We start from the raw sequence: 18,122 nt of genomic DNA, 5'->3' as shown, positions 1-18,122 counted from the left end.
CAGTGTTCGCTCTAAGCTGCGTGTGTGTGGCCGTGCAGTAATCGGCAAGGTACAGCGCAGGCCGCTCACCAGCTTTTCCATTTGAAATACCGCACATGCACAGAAATTTAAAAAGCCTGTCATTGAAATAAACAGGCTGCGCACAAGACAATTTAGAGGGAATATTGATTACAGCTTATCTTATGCTATAAAAGCTCAATGAGGTGACTAGGTGTTTCTTTCTCTCCCTCGCATACAATATTTCAGGTTTTTCGGTGCTGGTGCAAGTGAGGGATGCCTGTGCTGGAGATGCTTCTGTCACCCAGTGTCAGCATCCAGTACTCCAGATCAGGTATGGTACAACCAGATGCACAGCAAAGCTCCCTTTACTCTGCCCCAACAATGTGGCTGATCCCCAATCTTGGAGCACCTCCTAATACACAAGCATTACATTTTCATTGTTTGCACCAGCCATCCTTGTTTAATTGAGAATGCCAATCTAGTGCAATGCTCATAATATGAAAGTGCTGCATGTAAAGAGTGTTTTAACAATGCTTCTAAGAAAACAGGTATTTAATTACAGATACCCGTGAGATGGGTGTTCCTGCTTCTTGCCAATTCTGGGTAGTCTGCAGCAACAGATAGCCACTATTAGCCACTTGGTGCTGGACAATTTTTAAACCCGTCAGTTGGCTGAGGGCATGAGCACCCATGCATGTGCTGGTGGAAAAATGACACCGCAATACTGTCCCACGGCATATTCTGTAACGGCTGCTGTGTGGGATTGTACGTGTTTGTGTGAACAGGTTCAGGCACTGATCATATGTCTGGAGGATGGCGCAGGACTGCAGTGCCAGGTAGAGAAATCTGCTCGACTGGCAGAGATCACTTGTTGCAAAGTGAGTGAGAGCTGTGGGCCTCTGAGGAGGTGGGTCCAGTCTTTGAGAATAGTTTGTAAGAACTGAATCGGTGTCTGTTTTATGGGGAGCAGGTTTGAAATTACCCCTGCGGACCCCAGTTTGAGAAAATATGCTCTGGTGGAAATCTGGAATTTTCTCCAAGAGGCTACGCATGCTGAGTCATGACTAAGATGGATAGAAGACATCCTTCTCCGGGTAACGGGATGGGCAATAAATGCAAATGATGCCCACAGCTTGAGAATTAATTTTAAAAATGATAACTCCAAGATGAGTTGGTTGTTCTTGGCACAGTTCTCAAACCATTGCCACCCCACTTATATCTAGAGCGGTGTTTAGGAATTGGTCATGAATACAGTCGATGGCATCTGCCCCATCATTAGCTCAGCAGCAGTGTCAAGTTTGCTTACACCACCCCTGGCTTTCTCAATTTCCATGGCGGTAGGTTCTTACAGCATGGTTGGGTCTGGTGCCAACTCAGTACAGTACTCTCTAGTTCTTATCACTCACGGTAGTGGTGGACAGTTCTTATGAGCACTCAACTTATGTCATTGGCACTAGGCCAGAGGAAGTCATTTGCCTACAATGAATGATCCAATGCAGGCAGCAGAACAGCAATTTTTGTGTTAATAGTGTACCTTTGTGGATAAGTGCATCCTCTGGCTTCATGGTGCACTGCATTAAAATTCAACTTTGCAGCAGCTCTTGAGTACGCCAAAGGCTTCGAGCACCATTTAAAGGCCATCAGCTTTTGCTCAACAACATTCCTTCCACTATAAGCTCATTGACTCTCGCCCCCGCTTCCTCTAACTACTTTATTCCATTCTCCCAGTTTCTCTGTCGGATCTGTTCTGACAATGCCACCTTCCATACTAGTGCTTCTGATATGTCTTCCTTTTTCCTCAACCGAGGATTCCCCTCTATCATGGTTGACATGGCTCTTGACCATTTCCCACTTCTGCTTTCACCCCTTCCCCTCTCTCAACCACGATAGGATTCCCCTTGCCCTCACCTTTCACCCCACCAGCCTCCATATTCAATGGATCATCCTCTGCCACCTCCAGCATGATCCCACCACCCCCTTTCAGCATTCCAAAGGAACTGCTCCCTCTGTGACACACCTTCCCGTGCAAATGCAGGATATGCAACACCTGCCCTTTTACCTCCTCCCCAGGGCCCCAATCACTCCTTCCAGGTGAAAGTGACTTACTTGTACTTTCAATTTAATATACTGTATTCACTGCTCGCTGTAGTCTCCTCTACATTGGGGAGACCAAATGCATTTTGGGTGACCGCTTTGCAGAACACTTCCTTTCAGTCCATAAGTGTGACCCTCCCGAACTTCCAGTTGCCTGTCACTTCAATTCTCCACTCCGAATCTGTCCTCTGTCCCTTACACCGAAGGTCAACGTAAGTTCAAAGAATAGCACTTCCTCTTTTGATCAGGCACTTTACAGCCTTCTGGACTTAAGAGTTCAATAATTTCAGACCATAACCTCTGCCCATTTTTTCACATGGCAGCTGATGATTCCTACCATTCCCATTTACACTTCTTTAGACTCATCTTTTGTTTCTTTAATTGCCCCATTACTAGGGATTCTAGGCCATTAAAAAAAGTTTTGTCACTTGCAAGCCAGTAGCTTTACTGACACTATCCTTTTCCCCCAGGACAGGGGTGTACCTTTGAAGAGGTGGTCGTCTCTAATCTGTACTCCTGCTCTGCCCCCCCCCCCACCACCACCACCACCAAATCAGTCATTGACTCACTACTTGATTCCACAGTGGGGTTCTCACCATGACAAGGACAACCTATTCCCACCGCCACAATATTGTCTGCTTCTGCCGTTGAAACCTTTACTCCAATGGTCTCTGCCAGACTCCCATCCTTTATAAACTCCAGCTCATCAGAGACTCTACTACCTGAATCTTTTTCCACACCCAAGACCCACTCACCCATCACTCCCTCCATTGTGGTTGATCTACATTGGCTCCCAGTCTCTAATTTAAAATTCTTGTCCTTGTCTTTAAATCTCTAACTTCCTCCAGCCCTACAATTTCCACAAATTATTTGTTCCTCTGACTGCAGCCTCATGTGCACCCCCCCTTCCTGTACTCCTACAACCGGCAGCCATGCCTTCAGACACCTAGGTCTTACTCTGGCATTCCCTCCCTAAATTCCCTATGCCTCTCCATCTCCCCCTTCTTTAGGATCCTTGGTAAAAACCCAAGATGACCCCTCCCAATCCATTATCCCTACTCCTCAGTGAAGCAACTTAGGCTGTTTTTTCCCCCCATGTTAAAGGCACTATACAAATGCAAATTGTTCCCATTCTGAACCTTCATTAATGTACCCAGATAAAAACCACGTGGTGGCTTGGTGCCAAAGGCCAGATCTAAGGCAGTACTTGCTAATAATGTTAAAACCAAGTAAAATATATAATTCAAACTGAATGCATTATTCAAAATTCAATTTTACAAAAAGATGACTCGAATGGTTTAACAAAATAGAAAAGGTTTCAATTTCACCCAACTGTACAAAAACAAACAGGGAGCTCCACCGCTGCCCCCTTCATGCCCCCAGCTCAAATGGTACAAAGCCCTTCAACAGAGCTGTGGAAGTGTACTGGGATAATCCCTGTGATCACGGCCAATCTCCAAACACCACATTGTTCTCATTCCTTTCAGTCACGTGTACAACATTAGCGGGCGTTTCAGTTTTCCACATCCTCTTCCTCGTTTTCTATCTCCTTTTGGTCATCATCTTCCACCATTTTCACCTCTTCTGTATCTTCCTCGTTCTCATCTTCCTTGCTCTTGTCATGTTCTTCACTCTCTGGCTTCTTATCCTTCTTCTTCTGTTCTGAAGCTTCTTTCTTTCCCCTCTGCTCTCGTTTGTAAGCTGTGGGGGAAAGAGGCCGGATCAGAAGAGGTTTTAAATATCAGAAAACTTGGGCATAGGATCAGCAAATACCAGGATTTAGGTCAGTACGAGTCCTCAGTAAGGGGGGAAAGCAATCAATTTAGCAGGGCTCAGATGAGAAAAATCACCCATCAGTAACAAGGCAGAAAGCATCCTGTATTTAAGTGTGGAATAAAAAAAGCATTAGGGACGAGTAGAAAGTATTCAAAACAATGTGTGGAGTATTTGGAAAAGTTAAAAAGACAAAAAGCAGGTTTCAAGAAAATGTTATTGTGGAAGACAAGAGAAATGGAACGTGAAATTGCAGATAACGTTTCATGGAACAATAAAAGCACCAGGTTTTTCACTATCACAGATACTTAACCGTTTTCTCTTCGCAGTGGATTACTGGGAAATAAACTCCATCATCGTCTATTCTCCCCACACTAAAAGGAGCATGTCCTTCTTATTGGTTCTGGGCAGACCCTGTCAGGCATATGAAAACTGCGATGATGTAAGCTGCATTTGAGCATGTGCTTAGTCTCGGGCTCCTACCTACAAGGCTCAGGCTCTGCACTGAGCTCATTCATATTTCTGCAGCTTCACCACTTTGTTTCGACACCTCTTCTGGATCGATTATCAAGGCTTCCGGTGTTTAGATACATTTCTATGGCCCCACAGGGGTGGTCTCTCATAGCTGGTAGGTCAGATAAAACTATATGCAGATACTTCGTTTAGAAAACTTGATTATTCCGACTTTTCACGACCCCCGTGTAGCTGGTTAAATAGGGGATCGCCCATTGACATCTGGTGTTACTCTGGTCATTTGGAAACAGGCCGAGACTAGTTCTCAATTAGGAACTTAACATGTTAATACATCCATTATTCAAACTATGAACATGTCTGAGTTTTGTGGAAAACTGCACTGTTAATAGGATATGTTTTCACCCAGAGTTAGTGAATTGCAGACTTACTGTAGACCAACCATGTTTTTTTGCCATGTTTACTGGGCGGTCCTTGGGATTTATCTGAAGTTCATGTCCCAAAAGAGCCACAGCCTTAGGCAAGAGATTATTGTCCCATTGAGTTATTCACTTATGGGAGAGTCCAAAACTAGGGGCTATAAATAGAAGATAGTCACCAATAAATCCAATATGGAATTTGGGAGAAACCGCTTTACCCAGAGAGTAATTAGAATGTGGATCTTGCTACCACATGGAGTAGTTGAGGCAAATAGCATAGGGGCATTTAAGGGGAAGCTGGATAAGTAAATGAGGAAGAAAGGAATAGAAAGTTATGCTGATAGGGTTAGATGTAGTAAGCTGGGAAGAAGCTCAGGTAGAGCATAAAAACACCAGCATAGACCAGTTGGGCCAAATGGCCTGTTTCTGTGCTGTAAAATCAGTTGTCGACAGAGCTGCCTGTGCTACACTTGCCCTGGGAGCAATGTTCCCTCTAAGCTGCACGGCCGCGCAGTAATGGGAAAGGTCCCGCGCAGGCCGCTCGCTGGCTTTTCCATTGTAAGTACCGGGCATATGCAGAAATTTAACGGGACCGCGCAGTAAAAGAAACAGGCCGCGCAGAACAAAGCGCAGCTTAAAGGGAACATTGCCCGAGTGTGCTCGATTCTGACCCTGGGTGCCTGAAATGGGAGTGTGTTCCACTCTACCATTCTTCAACTTGAACACAAAACTTCTAATGAAAAGGCAAGCAATCAACTAGAGGACTGTTCCATCCACCCAGTCCTCAGAGGGGCAGACACACAAATTTTGGTGCCCACCCAATGATGCAATCATATAGATTGCATCAAGTGTCCGAAAAGGATATATTCACTTGTAGCATACACCAGCTTTTCAGTTCATTTTAAAGTACAGGAAACTTTGTGCTATCCGGCACCGACGGAACCGAGCTGTTGCCGTCCCATCAAAACTGCCGGACAAACCAGCGCTAATGTTGAAACATATGGAGATTTTGAGGTCCGTATCTGGCAACAAACCCTGTTGCTTAGCAACAGATTTTAAACAGTCGGCCGTACCTTGCAAGCGTCTCTGTAGCTTAGCAACAGCTTCAGCGAGACCTTGCAGAGCCTGACTGGTGAAAAAAAAGCAACACGAAACGGCTCCTGATTTTTGCCGGTGGCTCGAGCATTCCGGACACTTAACCGCCGGATAAACCAAAGTTTCCTGTACTTGCCCTTTACCTGTAAAAAGTTACTTTGTGCGTTAGGAAACACAACCATCAGAGCGAGACATTCGAAATGCAGCTAGAATCTGTAGCTAGGGTCCTTACTTAAGGTGTGTAGAGTGGTCTTGTCCTTGGCTCTTTGAAGTAATTGAATTGTGTCATTTAATTAGCAATGGTCTAAACAGTACGTCAAAGGCTCCTCACCTTCCAATGCATCTTTCAGCGGGGTAATGAAGCGATCAAACTCCATCTCTTCCATTGCCGCAAGCACATCAGAGGCACTCAGCGTTTTCCTCTTGCTCTTCATTGCAAAGTTATTTGCGCTGGGAAGATACACAGACTTTAATGCACCTCTTTACATCCTTTGTGTATGATACAGCCGTTAATACACCATCCCACAGGCTTAGTGCATCACACAACCCCAACATCACATCAAAATACAACTCTGCACCATTAGACAGCCCTCAACACTGAGATAAGGCTCTAAGTGCCATTAAGCATTGGAGAGATTGAAGCCATTTTATTAATCTTCCACCAAAAACTCTTGTACCCTTGCCCCCCGAGTGCATCCATGGTTTCATTCTTACCTATCCAAACATAGCCAGTGCACCTGCAGCAACAGCTTCTCTTCCCTCCCCTACATCACCTCCAGAATTTCCCCAAGAATCTATCCTTGGCATCCTCCTCTTGTGGATGATGTCACCAAGGGACAGCACATACGCAAGTACAGTTTTCATATATATGCTGACCACATCTAGCTCTATTTCTCCACCATCTCTCGCTGCTAGCATGCTGTTAGGCTGCTCGTCCAACAACATCAAGTCAAAAATTAGTCATAGCTTCCTCCAATTCAACACCAGAATATAAAACCCATCGTCTTTGGTCCTTACCACAAAATTTCTATGCTGCTGACTCTCACCACCCCCTCCCCAAAAGAAAACTGGCTAGTGTCTCAGGCCAAATCTGACCATATGCAACCTCGGCCTCCTATTCAAGCTGAGCTGAGCTTTAAACCCCACATCCTATCCATCATCAAGACAGCTTATTGCCACCTCCACCCCATCTCAGCTCCTCCACCGATTGAAATATGCATTTGTCACATCCAGACCCAACTACCTTGCTGGCCTCCCACATTCCACTAACTCCAACTTGTCCACAACTTTGTTGCAAGTATTCTGTCCCACACTGAGCCTTGCTCCTCCCATCACCTGTCCTCGTTCACCTATATTAGCTCCTGATCCCAAACACATTCAATTTACAATCTTTGTCCTCATCTTGAAATCCCTCCATAGCCTCAAGCCACCCAATCTCTGCAATTTCACCAGCCCTACAGCTCTTCCTGAACACTCCATTCCCCGGAGTCTGGCATTTAGTGCAACCCCTCCCATCACCCCACCACGAGTAGAAGAACAACTGCAGCTGCCTGCCTACTCTGGAACTCGCTCCCTAAACCTTTCCACTTCTCAAACTCTCTGCCCTTTTATAAATTTCCTCAGAATCTTTGGCCAAGCTTTGGGTCACCTATCCTAATCTCACCCTTCCTGGCCTGGCAATTGTTTCCTTTTCTGTTCCTGTTTGTGAAGCACCTCGACACATTTCTTTACATTAAAGATACTTTATAAATGCAAGTTGTTGATGTTGGGAGGCAAGGGTGGAGATGGTAGGGGAAAGGGGTCTAAAGAGGCAAATTACAGAGGAAAGAGCCGTGGCCTAGCCTTGGCCTGATCCTAGAGTAATCGGTAGTTTTGACTGAGGACAGCAAGGCACCGTCATACTTAACATGTCCAAGCCAAATTTGCTGATGGATGCCTAGACCTGACGTGCACCAGATACCATCAAGCTAATGGACCCCTGGTGAGGGGCAGGAGATAGGGAATGCACAGGGGAAAACAGCACGGGTGAGAGACATTGAATGATTTGGAAGGAACATCCTCCCCTCCTCTCTACCATTGGTGGCAAAGCCTTTAACTGCCTTGGCAATATTCTCTGGAGTCCCTCCCGAAACCCCTTCTCCTTGCTGCTACTTTCCACACATTTTAAAAGCTTCCTCAAATCCTATCTTCCGGATGAATAAAAAGAAAAATACTGCAAATGCGGGAAATCTGTAACAAAAACAGAAAACACTTGAGACACTTAGCAGCACCTGTTCTAAAAACAGAAGTCAGTCGACATTTCGGGTGTTGAACCGTTCCTCGAAACTAAAAGATATTACAGACGAAGGGAGAAAAGAAAAACAACCATCAACAATGACTACACACATAGGCAACAAAATAGAATGACTTGTAGAGTGCTTAGGCGCAGAACAGGAGATGGCTAAATGGAAGAAGTGATATGCGCAGGCGACAAAATGATAGAAATTAATGAAATAAAATACATTGACACGACACAGAGAATGTGAGAATAGCTAAAGGGGTGAGTAGATTGTAAAGCAAGTTTTGGCAAGGTCTTTCAGCATTGAATCTGGGTTCAAATCCAGCCCACAGCGAGGGATGAAATCTCCTCTCCGCTAATTGTAGGGTCCTATGTAAAACCAGTTCAAATAGTTTCTAGCTAATTCCTACAAGACATAGGTCTACCAAGACAAAGCTGCTTGTTAAGCAGCACTAAATTGGGAAACTCACTCGGATGCCAACTTTGACGGGGCAGAGTGGAGGGAGCTTTATTGTGTCTGTAACCATACTATTCCTCAACTGGAGTGCTTGATGCTGACAGGGCTTTGGGACGTCCTGAGGTGAAAAGCGAATTTCTTTACATCTTTCACTTGGCTGAGCAGTAAATTTGCAAATAGTCATAAAAACAAAGCTCTACAATTGAACCAAACAGAGGAGGCATGCTAGAATTACAGAGAGCCGCATGACCACAGGGCTTTACTGCTCACATGGAGTTTCTTACCAGGAGGTTGCATAAAGAACAAAGACACTAGCTGCTCGGGATATTGCGCTGCGGGCTTCCTTTGAGACGTTCACTCCATCTGGAAGCTAAGAGAAGAAACAGATTAATCCAACTGCAGGTTGTCAGATACAGAGAACAGACAAACTAGCTTTATACCAGTTCTGTTGATTGAGCAGCTATATTATAGATAGAAAATCATTTAACAATCAGCCACATAGCCAACGTACAGCAATTTTATTGTTCACGAGCTGATATTTGACTTCCGAGAATACACTACTTTTTAACCTGGTGGTTAGCAAGGAAGAGAGTTTTCTGGAACTCTACATCACCCCACTCCAATCTCAAACCCTTATGTGATGCCATATAGTAATGTAAAGTGCTTCCTCGCACTGATTATCCAAGTAACCCACCCCCCCCACCCCAAGTAACAAAGTTCTGCTTAATGCCAACTGCAAATAAACAACCCTCATCAAAGCACAATTTCCATGACTCAAACCATTCTCATTCATTTCCATGATACAAAAACTGAAGGAATCCAACATTTCCCATTTACTCCCACTGTACAGAAATCCAAGGGACCAAACCAATTGTACAGAAAGCCAATGGATATAACCCCTTCCCGCTCACTCCAATTGCATAAAAACCCAGTGGGCCTAACCACTTTCCATTCATGTTTAGTGTGGGAGCCAAATAGATCTGCATATACAAACCCAGAAGGCCCAACCCCTTGCCATTCACTCCCTCGGCATACAAACCCAGCAGTCCCAACCCCTTGCCATTCACTCCCTCTGCATACAAACCCAGAAGGCCCAACACTTCCTATTCATTACCCTTATGCATAGAAACACAGTGAACCAAACTCCTTCAAATTCACTCCCATTGTACTGCACAGGTTTACAAGCTAGAGTTCCCAAGGCAATCCGGGGAGCAGGGGTCCTTGCAGTCATGAAATTTCTGTCCATCTCATCGGACTTCTGTATTTATTGACATATTAGCAAGTTACTTCCATTACTGTAAGCTAATAAAATAAAAAACAATTCTGCAATGAGCGCACTGTTTTTCTTTGGGTAACTGGAAGTGTCTTTTGGAAATAAGGATAGAGGTGCCTATTTGAGAACTTCGGTAATGTGCCGATATTTGCATGCACACAGAAAGGTTTGAAAACTACTGCTTTACAAAAACCCAATGCCTTCCCTTTCACTGCAACTGAGCGGAAACTTGCATTCTAACAGACCATAGCTCAGGCTATAACCCACGAGACAAATGTATTGAACATTAAAGAAGTTAATGCATAGTATTGAATACAAAGAGTATATATGCAGTAAAAATAGATTTCACTATTCTCCTTGGAATCAGAACAACAGTGGTACTTTGCATGCACTAACCCTCAACATTAAACTAACCCTCCAAACAGGGTTGCTTATTTCTTATGTATGCAATCGCTACCACAGTCTTCTGATGAGCCTCAGATTCATTTTAGACTGACTGTGGTCTACAACAACAACTTCCACTTCTATAGCACCATTAATATAGAAAAATGTTCCAAAGCACTGCACAAATGCACTCTCGAAAAGATGGAAGATAGGAGAAAAGCTGAAGAGAAATGGGTTCAAGACTAGGGCAGGGAGTATAGCCTTTGGGGGAGGCTTGGCTTGGCAGGCAAAGAGAAGGGGAAGAAAGCAGCATAAGCAACTGAACGGAGGGTCTCAAACATAGTGACAAAGAAATCCATGAGCTCCTCGCACTTGTTGTTGGAGGTGAGGATGAAGGGGGCAGGGGAAGAGGGGTTTAAGGAGGCAGACAGTAGTGGAGTAAAAAAGCTATGGGGAGTGGGGGTTATATTTGCTCTCCAGGATGATACTGGAGTAGTGAGCAGTTCTGGCAGAAGAGAGTGACTCGATGTGTTCCAGCCAGATCTGGGGATGGATGGCTAAACTAGCTGTGTGCCATATACACTCAATCTGTGCTCCTGGACTTGAGGGAGCGTAAGTAGGGCCAGACCTGGGGTAACGACTGTGACATGAGAAGTGAAGATTTTGCTGGGAACAAGGACATTTAAAGGTGGAGGCAAGGAGTGGTTGAGAAAATCAACAGTTGCATAAATATTGTGGTGAATGGAGGGCCAAAAGCTGGGCTGTTGCGAGTTTGAAAGTGCAGCTTGGGGGGGGTGAAAGAGAGAAGAGTCTTTTTTGCAGGTGTGGATGCAGAAGGAAGTGGGGTTGAAGGGGGTAGGGGATGTGGGTGGTGAAGGAATCAAGGAAGTGGTCAGAGATGGCCTCGTCAGTGATCGAGACTATGGGAGAAGAGGTCACGGGAGATGGCAAGGTCAAGAAGGTGGCTGTGAATATGATTAGGAGAGTTTATATGGAGCGAGGGAGAGGTTTAGGGAGGACTGGAGTGGACTTTGTGAAATACCATCCAAGGAATAACTCCAAATTGCTCTGAATAGATCCGAGTAAAGAATGTTCAAAGTGTATTTCTCATAACTACATTTAGGTAGTCGGACATTCACAAGATTCAAAGTGGCATTTGCGACAGCTGGAAGATGTTTAAAACAGTCATATAGGTTGCTGACTAAATGGAACGGCTTGGCCCTTTGATCAGTTCCAAATATTTTGAATGATCCATGAGACGGGTCCCCATTTAAAGACAATGGCAGCAATTGATCCATGCACAGCAAGGCCTTTGATGTACCAGACTGCAATGTACATTACAGAAACTTAACTGGACCAGCCACATAACTACTGTGTCTACAAGAGCAGGTCAGAAGCTGGGCGAGTGACTCACCTCCTGAATCCCCAAAGCCTTTCCACCATCTACAAGGCACAAGTCAGGTGTGTGATAGAATACTCTCCACTTGCCTGGATGAGTGCAGCTCCAACAACACTCAAGAAGCTCGACACCATCCAGGACAAAGCAGCCCGCTTGATTGGCACCCCATCCACCACCTTAAACATTCACTCCCTCCACCACCGGCGCACCGTGGCTGCAGTGTGTACCATCTACAAGATGCACTGCAACAACTCTTCAACAGCACCTCCCAAACCCACGACCTCTACCACCTAGGAGGATAAGGGCAGCAGGTGCGTGGGAACACCACCACCTCCAAGTTTCCCCTCCAAGTCACACACCATCCTGACTTGAAAATATATCACCGTTCCTTCATCGTCACTGGGTCAAATTCCTGAAACTCCCTCCCTAACAGCACTGTGGGAGTACCTTCACCACACGGACTGCAGCGGTTCAAGAAGGCGGCTCACCCCTACCTTCTCAAGGGCAATTATGGATGGGCAATAAATGCAGGTCTTGCCAGCGACGCCCACATCCCGTGAATGAGTAAAAAAAGCACAAACACTGCAGCTTGCAGGAACGACTAGCAGTCATCAACTTTCACTGTGTGCCATGACCAGCAAGAAAGATTCCAATAAAAAAATCCTTTTTCGCCACTAACCATATACAAATGAGTCCATCCCCATTCCATTCACCCCCATTGCATATTAACCCACTGGGGCCATTCCCTCCTGTTGTACATGATTCTCTAGGTAATACAATTTTTCAAGATAAAATGCTAATGGATGTTCCAAAGTTATCAGTTTTTTTAATACTCTGTTCACTGAGCAGTCACTCTGCTGCCAAATTTCAATTAACCAGCTTCACAATTTAAAAACCAAAATCAGCTCATGAAAAACATAATGGCCCAGAAATTCGGGTCGGAGGCTTCCCGCGGGTGCAAGCCTCCGACCTGCACTTACCTTGCGCGCCGGCCGTTGAGCTGTGGGCCCGCGTGGGATTCCGATCCTGGACCTGATCCAACTGCCGGCGCGCAGTGCTTGCGTATCCCAGGGGCGCAGTTAGTTCGAAGCATCCCCTGGGATCACGTGGGCCATGGGGAGCCAATCGTAGCAGGGAATGCCCATTCACAGGAAGAGCTGTCAAAACCATAAATACAGGAAACTCTCGATTTACCGGCACCTAAATAACCGGAAACCTCTGTTAACCGGCAAAATTCAGGAGTAGGTTCAGGTAAGTTTTACTTCATGCAGTTCCTGGATCTGTGGCTGTGTAACTGGGGTTCCACTTGTTGCTAAGCAACAGGGACGCTTGGTCTGTGGCCGGAGTTCCTGCACATGTTGCTAAGCAACAGGGAAGCCTGGATTTGTTGCTGTGTACGGAGCTCTCATACCTTTTAACTATACCTCTCTGTAATCCGGACTTTTTGATAAACCGGCACCACGCCGGTCCCGTCGGTGCCGGATAATAAAGAGTTTCCTGTACTATAAGCCCCAAAACATCACTAAAACTGCAAATAAAATTTTTTTAAATCACATTTTTAAAATAACTATAAATTATATAAAATAATAACTATTTTAAACAATAATTTAAATTTTTGAAAAATTAATTACACTTTCTAACGGGGCTAAAAATAAACTTACCTTTCTTTAAAGTATTTAAAAATAATAAACCTGTGGAAAAAATGTTTTAATTTTAATTAATTCACCACTTACCTTGTTAAAAGCAGGCCTTGCGACTGCTTTTTATATGTGTAACTCCTGGAGACTTACCCTCCCGGAAAAAAAACTTTAAGTTCAATGCGCACGCGCTGCCTCTCCGGCGCACGCGTTCCACCTCTGAACCCCTTCTTTCAAGGGAACAGAAGTTCTGGTTTCCCGCAGATGTGCAGTGCATGCATGAAACCGGCACTTCCATTGGGCCTACGGGTGAGTACCCCGTGCGTACTCACCCGTGGAGACCCGAATTTCTGGGCAAATTTATAATTAACGTATTTTCTAACAACCAGTGAACAACTAAGCAGTTGTAAGAACTCCTGCTCATTTATCAGGAAAAATATTATGCATTTATCAGATATTGGTTGCACAAAGATAGCAGTAATGTCTTGAGGTATGAAAATGTCATTCATCAATCTTATGGAATTAAATGAGTAAAATCTGTGATTACGGATCCCTGTCTAAAGCATGAGAAACCCCATCAGTGCTCACCGCCTCTTTAATAATCCTGGTAATGACTGCATTCGGCAGGTTCAAGTCCTCTGGTCTCTCGGCCATCTTTCTCACCTAAACCACAAATACAGAAACCAATGCAGATGGTTAGAAATGTGACAAACCAGGAGCAGCTGAGACATTTCTCTCAACTCCAGAACTACCCCTGAACCCTCAAACCTGACACCATTGGCCAAGGCCCAATATCTTGGACAAACATTATAGGTAGCTGTGCATTTTTGAACGAAAGGTACAATAAGCAATGAATTCTTAGCTGTTTTGTCTTACTGGCCAGCCAGTGCCCGAGAGTATATTTACATTTTAGTGGCTCCCCCTGCATTACCAGATGACCCAAGGTCCACGTCCACCATGCATCACGGAGATGCATTCAACGTGGGAGATTCTATACTGGGATGGATTCAACGTGGGAGATTCTATACTGGGATGGATTCAACGTGGGAGATTCTATACTGGGATGGATTCAACGTGGGAGATTCTATACTGGGATGGATTCAACGTGGGAGATTCTATACTGGGATGGATTCAACGTGGGAGATTCTATATTGGGATGGATCCGTGGTGGGGAAGACCCCATACTGGGGTGGATGTGTGGTGGAGAGACTCTGTACTGGGATAAATTTGTGATGGGGAGACTCTGGACTGAGATATTTTCACTCGGAGGAAGATCTGTTACAGAAGTGGATAAAGTTTGTGACACTGGCTACTATACACGAGCAAGGTGTCAGAGGGTGCCAACAGGCTCGATTGACCATCTTTTGCCAATCCAAAACTTGATGAGAGCAGGGATTTTAAGAAAAAAAACTGCATGTGTGAAAACATGAAATTCGGCTACTTGCATTTTTTTTTAAAAAACACAATGAAAAAACAAACTTTTACTACCCAGTTTTGAATTACCAAAATAATTAGGCAGCTACCCCCAAAAATCAAATTCCTGATTGAAAAAGTGTCCGTTTTTCACTGTATGCCTAAAACAGTCAATGGTCACCCTGCTGCACCCACTGAACCAGATCTTGGCACGAGCCAGCATCTTTACTGCAGTACGCAGGGAGCGCTGCATTGTCGGAGGTGCTGTCTTTCAGATGAGATGTTAAACTGAGGCTCCATCTGCCTGTGCCTGTGGATGTGGATGCAGCATATCCCATGGCACTATTCAAGGAAGGGCAGGGGGAGTTCTCCCAGTGCCTTGGCCAATATTTATCCCTCAGTCAACATCACTAAAAACAGATTAACTGGTCATTTATCCCATTGCTTTTTGTAGGACCCAGCGGGGCGCAAATTCGCTGCTGCGTTCACCTAGATAACTTCAAAAATAACTGATGGACTGAGAAGCACTTTGGGACATCTCGAAACAGGTCAGTTGGCACAACCACTCCATCTCGGCATTTACCCTCCACATGAGCAAATAGATCTAATCACATCCACTATCTAATCTTGAATGTTGATATCGTTTCTGCCTCAGCCACTAACCCGAAGTGAATGCCACATCCTCACAACTGCCTGTGTAAAGAAGTTTCCTCTGATCTAAATCTCTTCTTGTACCAATGAGCCCTCAACTACTGAAATCAGTAGACTTGTATCATCCGATCACATCACCCTGTAATCTGCATTGTCCTAACAGAAAAAGACCCAACTTTCACATTTTTCTTCATATTTCCTCATACCCAACAGCATCCACGTGAATCTGCATGGTACCCTCTTTAAAGCCTCAATATTATCCATATAGTGTGGAGCCCAATACTGCACACAGTACTCTACCGGAGGAATTATTAAGGTTTTATATAGGGTCCTCATTACCTCTTGGCTTTTATATTCTATACCTCCTGATGAAACCTTATACTGAAAAGCTGTGCCCAACCAAAAAAGAAAGACTTGCATTTACTTCGCACCTTTCATGACCTCAGTGTCCCAAAGCACATTACAGACAATGAAGTACTTTTGAAGTGTAGCCACTGTTACTGTTGCAATGTTAGAAACGCAGCAGCCAAATTTGTGCACAGCAAGGTCCCACAAACTCTAATGTAACCATGACCAGTGATGTTGGTTGAGAAATAACTATTAACCAGGACACCGGGGAGAACTCCCCTGCTCCTCTTCCAAGTTGTGCTATGGGATCTTTGACATCCACCTGAGATGGAAGGCGGTTTCATTTGAAAGGCGGCACCTCCGACAGTGCCGCACTCCCTCAGTACTGCACTGAAGGGTCGATGAGGGTAGCGCGTTTGATGTAGTCTACGTGGATTTTAGTAAGGCTTTTGACAAGGTCCCATATGGCTGGTCAGAAAAGTAAAAGCCCTTGGGATTCCAGGGAAAGTGGCAAGTTGGATCCAAAATTGGTTCAGTGGCAGGAAGCAAAGGGTAACGGTCATCGGGTGTTTTTGTGACTGGAAGGCGGTTTCCAGTGGGGTTCCGCAGGGCTCAGTACCAGGTCCCTTGCTTTTTGTGGTATATATCAATGATTTGGACTTGAATGTAGGAAGTATGATTAAGAAGTTTGCAGATGATAAAAGAACTGGCCGAGTGATTGATAGTAAGGAAGAAAGCTGTAGACTGCAGGAAGAGCTCAATGGACTGGTCAGGTGGGCAGAAAAGTGGCAAATGGAATTCAATCCAGAGAAGTGTGAGGTAATGCATTTGGGGAGGGCTAACAAGGCAAGGGAATACACATTAAATGGCAGGATACCGAGATACGTAAAGGAACAGAGGGACCTTGGAGTGCAGGTCCACAGATCCCTGAAGGTAGGAGGACAGGTAGATAAGGTGGTTAAGCAAGCATATGGGATACTTTCCTTTATTAGCCGAGGCATAGAATACAAGAGCAAGGAAGTTATGCTTGAACTGTATAAAACACTAGTTAGGCCACAGCTAAAGTACTGTGTACAGTTCTGGTCACATTACAAGAAAGATGTGATTGCACCAGAGGGTACAGAGGAGATTTACAAGGATGTTGCCTGGACTGGGGAATTTTAGCTAGGAGGAAAGACTGGATAGGCTGGGGTTGTTTTCTTTGGAACAGAGGAGGCTGAGGTGTATAATCATATGAGGGGTCTAGATAAGAGTGGATAGGAAGCACCTATTTCCCCTAGCAGACAGGTCAATAACCAGGGGGCATAGATTTAAAGTGATTGGTAGGAGGATTAGAGGGGCACTTTTTTCACCCAAAGGGTGGTTTGGGGGGGGGGGGGGGGGGGTCTAGAACTCGCTGTCTGACAGGGTGGGAGAGGCAGAAATGCTCAACACATTTAAAAAGTACTTGGATATGCATTTGGAAGAGTCGTAGCCTGAAAGGCTACGGACCAAGAGCTGGAAAGTGGGGTTAGGCTAGATAGCTCTTTTTCGACCAGCACGGACACGATGGGCAGAATGGCCTCCTCTGCTGCTGTAAATTTCTAGATTCAGCCTGGATTGAAACCAAGGTCTCCATCCATTGAGGCCTGTGTGCGGGTAAGGGGAGGTGGGCCACGTGCGGGTAAGGGGAGGTGGGCCATGTGCGGGTAAGTGGGCCATGTGCGGGTAAGGGGAGGTGGGCCATGTGCGGGTAAGGGGAGGTGGGCCATGTGCGGGTAAAGGGAGGTGGGCCATGTGCGGGTAAGGGGAGGTGGGCCATGTGCGGGTAAGGGGAGGTGGGCCATGTGCGGGTAAGGGGAGGTGGGCCATGTGCGGGTAAGGGGAGGTGGGCCATGTGCGGGTAAGGGGAGGTGGGCCATGTGCAGCCAGCCACCCACCTCAGCGGGATAGGGTCACACACACCTATCTGTGCCCAACCCTCGGGTTACCAGGGGCGACAAGCGGTTATGAACCGCTCCCGCATGACCAATAGCCCCCCCACCTACCTCTCGAGCGTTAATAACCGGATCGCAAGCCGACCGGACGGTAAATACAACGATTGAATTCTAACTATTAACCGCAATCCGTTTACAATAAACGCCTCTGCTGATCGCCCGCCCGGTGAGGCGATCCACTCGCTCACCTGGCCACTCGCTCGAGCGCCTCGCCGAGCCCGCCTCCTCAACTTTCACCCCTGACCCCGCATCACACTACGGCCTGACTGGCTGCCGGGAGGGCCACGTGACCCGCCCAGCTCCTCATCTTCTCCACAGCGCCCGCCCTCCCACCCACTGCGTGTGGTTCACGGGCGCTGAGGTCGGCAGAGTGAGGCGGGAGGGAACTTTATATAAAATTAAATAAACAAGAGTTTTAGTCTCTACAACAACAATTTACAGCACAGAAACAGGC

At 45.7% G+C, this 18,122-nt stretch overlaps 1 protein-coding gene across 2 annotated transcripts; it reads right to left on the bottom strand.

Annotated features, from left to right (window-relative positions):
* Nucleotides 1-3,349: 3,349 nt before the first annotated feature.
* pole3 (polymerase (DNA directed), epsilon 3 (p17 subunit)) lies at nt 3,350-17,949 on the bottom strand. Of its 2 annotated transcripts, none has more exons than XM_085965881.1 (5): nt 17,857-17,949; nt 13,869-13,943; nt 8,872-8,957; nt 6,184-6,302; nt 3,350-3,795 (listed from the first exon to the last, which is right to left on the bottom strand). In XM_085965881.1, exons 2-5 carry the CDS (start codon nt 13,932-13,934, stop codon nt 3,608-3,610), a joined length of 459 nt encoding a protein of 152 aa, XP_085822007.1. In that variant the 5' UTR covers nt 13,935-13,943; nt 17,857-17,949; the 3' UTR covers nt 3,350-3,607. The 2 variants fall into 2 exon arrangements, with proteins under 2 accessions (XP_085822007.1, XP_085822008.1); XM_085965882.1 differs by lacking the exon at nt 17,857-17,949 and adding an exon at nt 17,720-17,832.
* Between the last annotated feature and the right edge of the window lie 173 nt (nt 17,950-18,122).

Source organism: Somniosus microcephalus, chromosome 23, assembly GCF_052327205.1.
Source record: "Somniosus microcephalus isolate GS21.2 chromosome 23, FLI_Smic_1.0, whole genome shotgun sequence".
Lineage (NCBI taxonomy): Eukaryota > Metazoa > Chordata > Chondrichthyes > Squaliformes > Somniosidae > Somniosus > Somniosus microcephalus.
The sequence above is the reverse complement of the archived record's forward strand: the minus strand, read 5'-3'. Positions and strand labels throughout refer to the sequence as shown.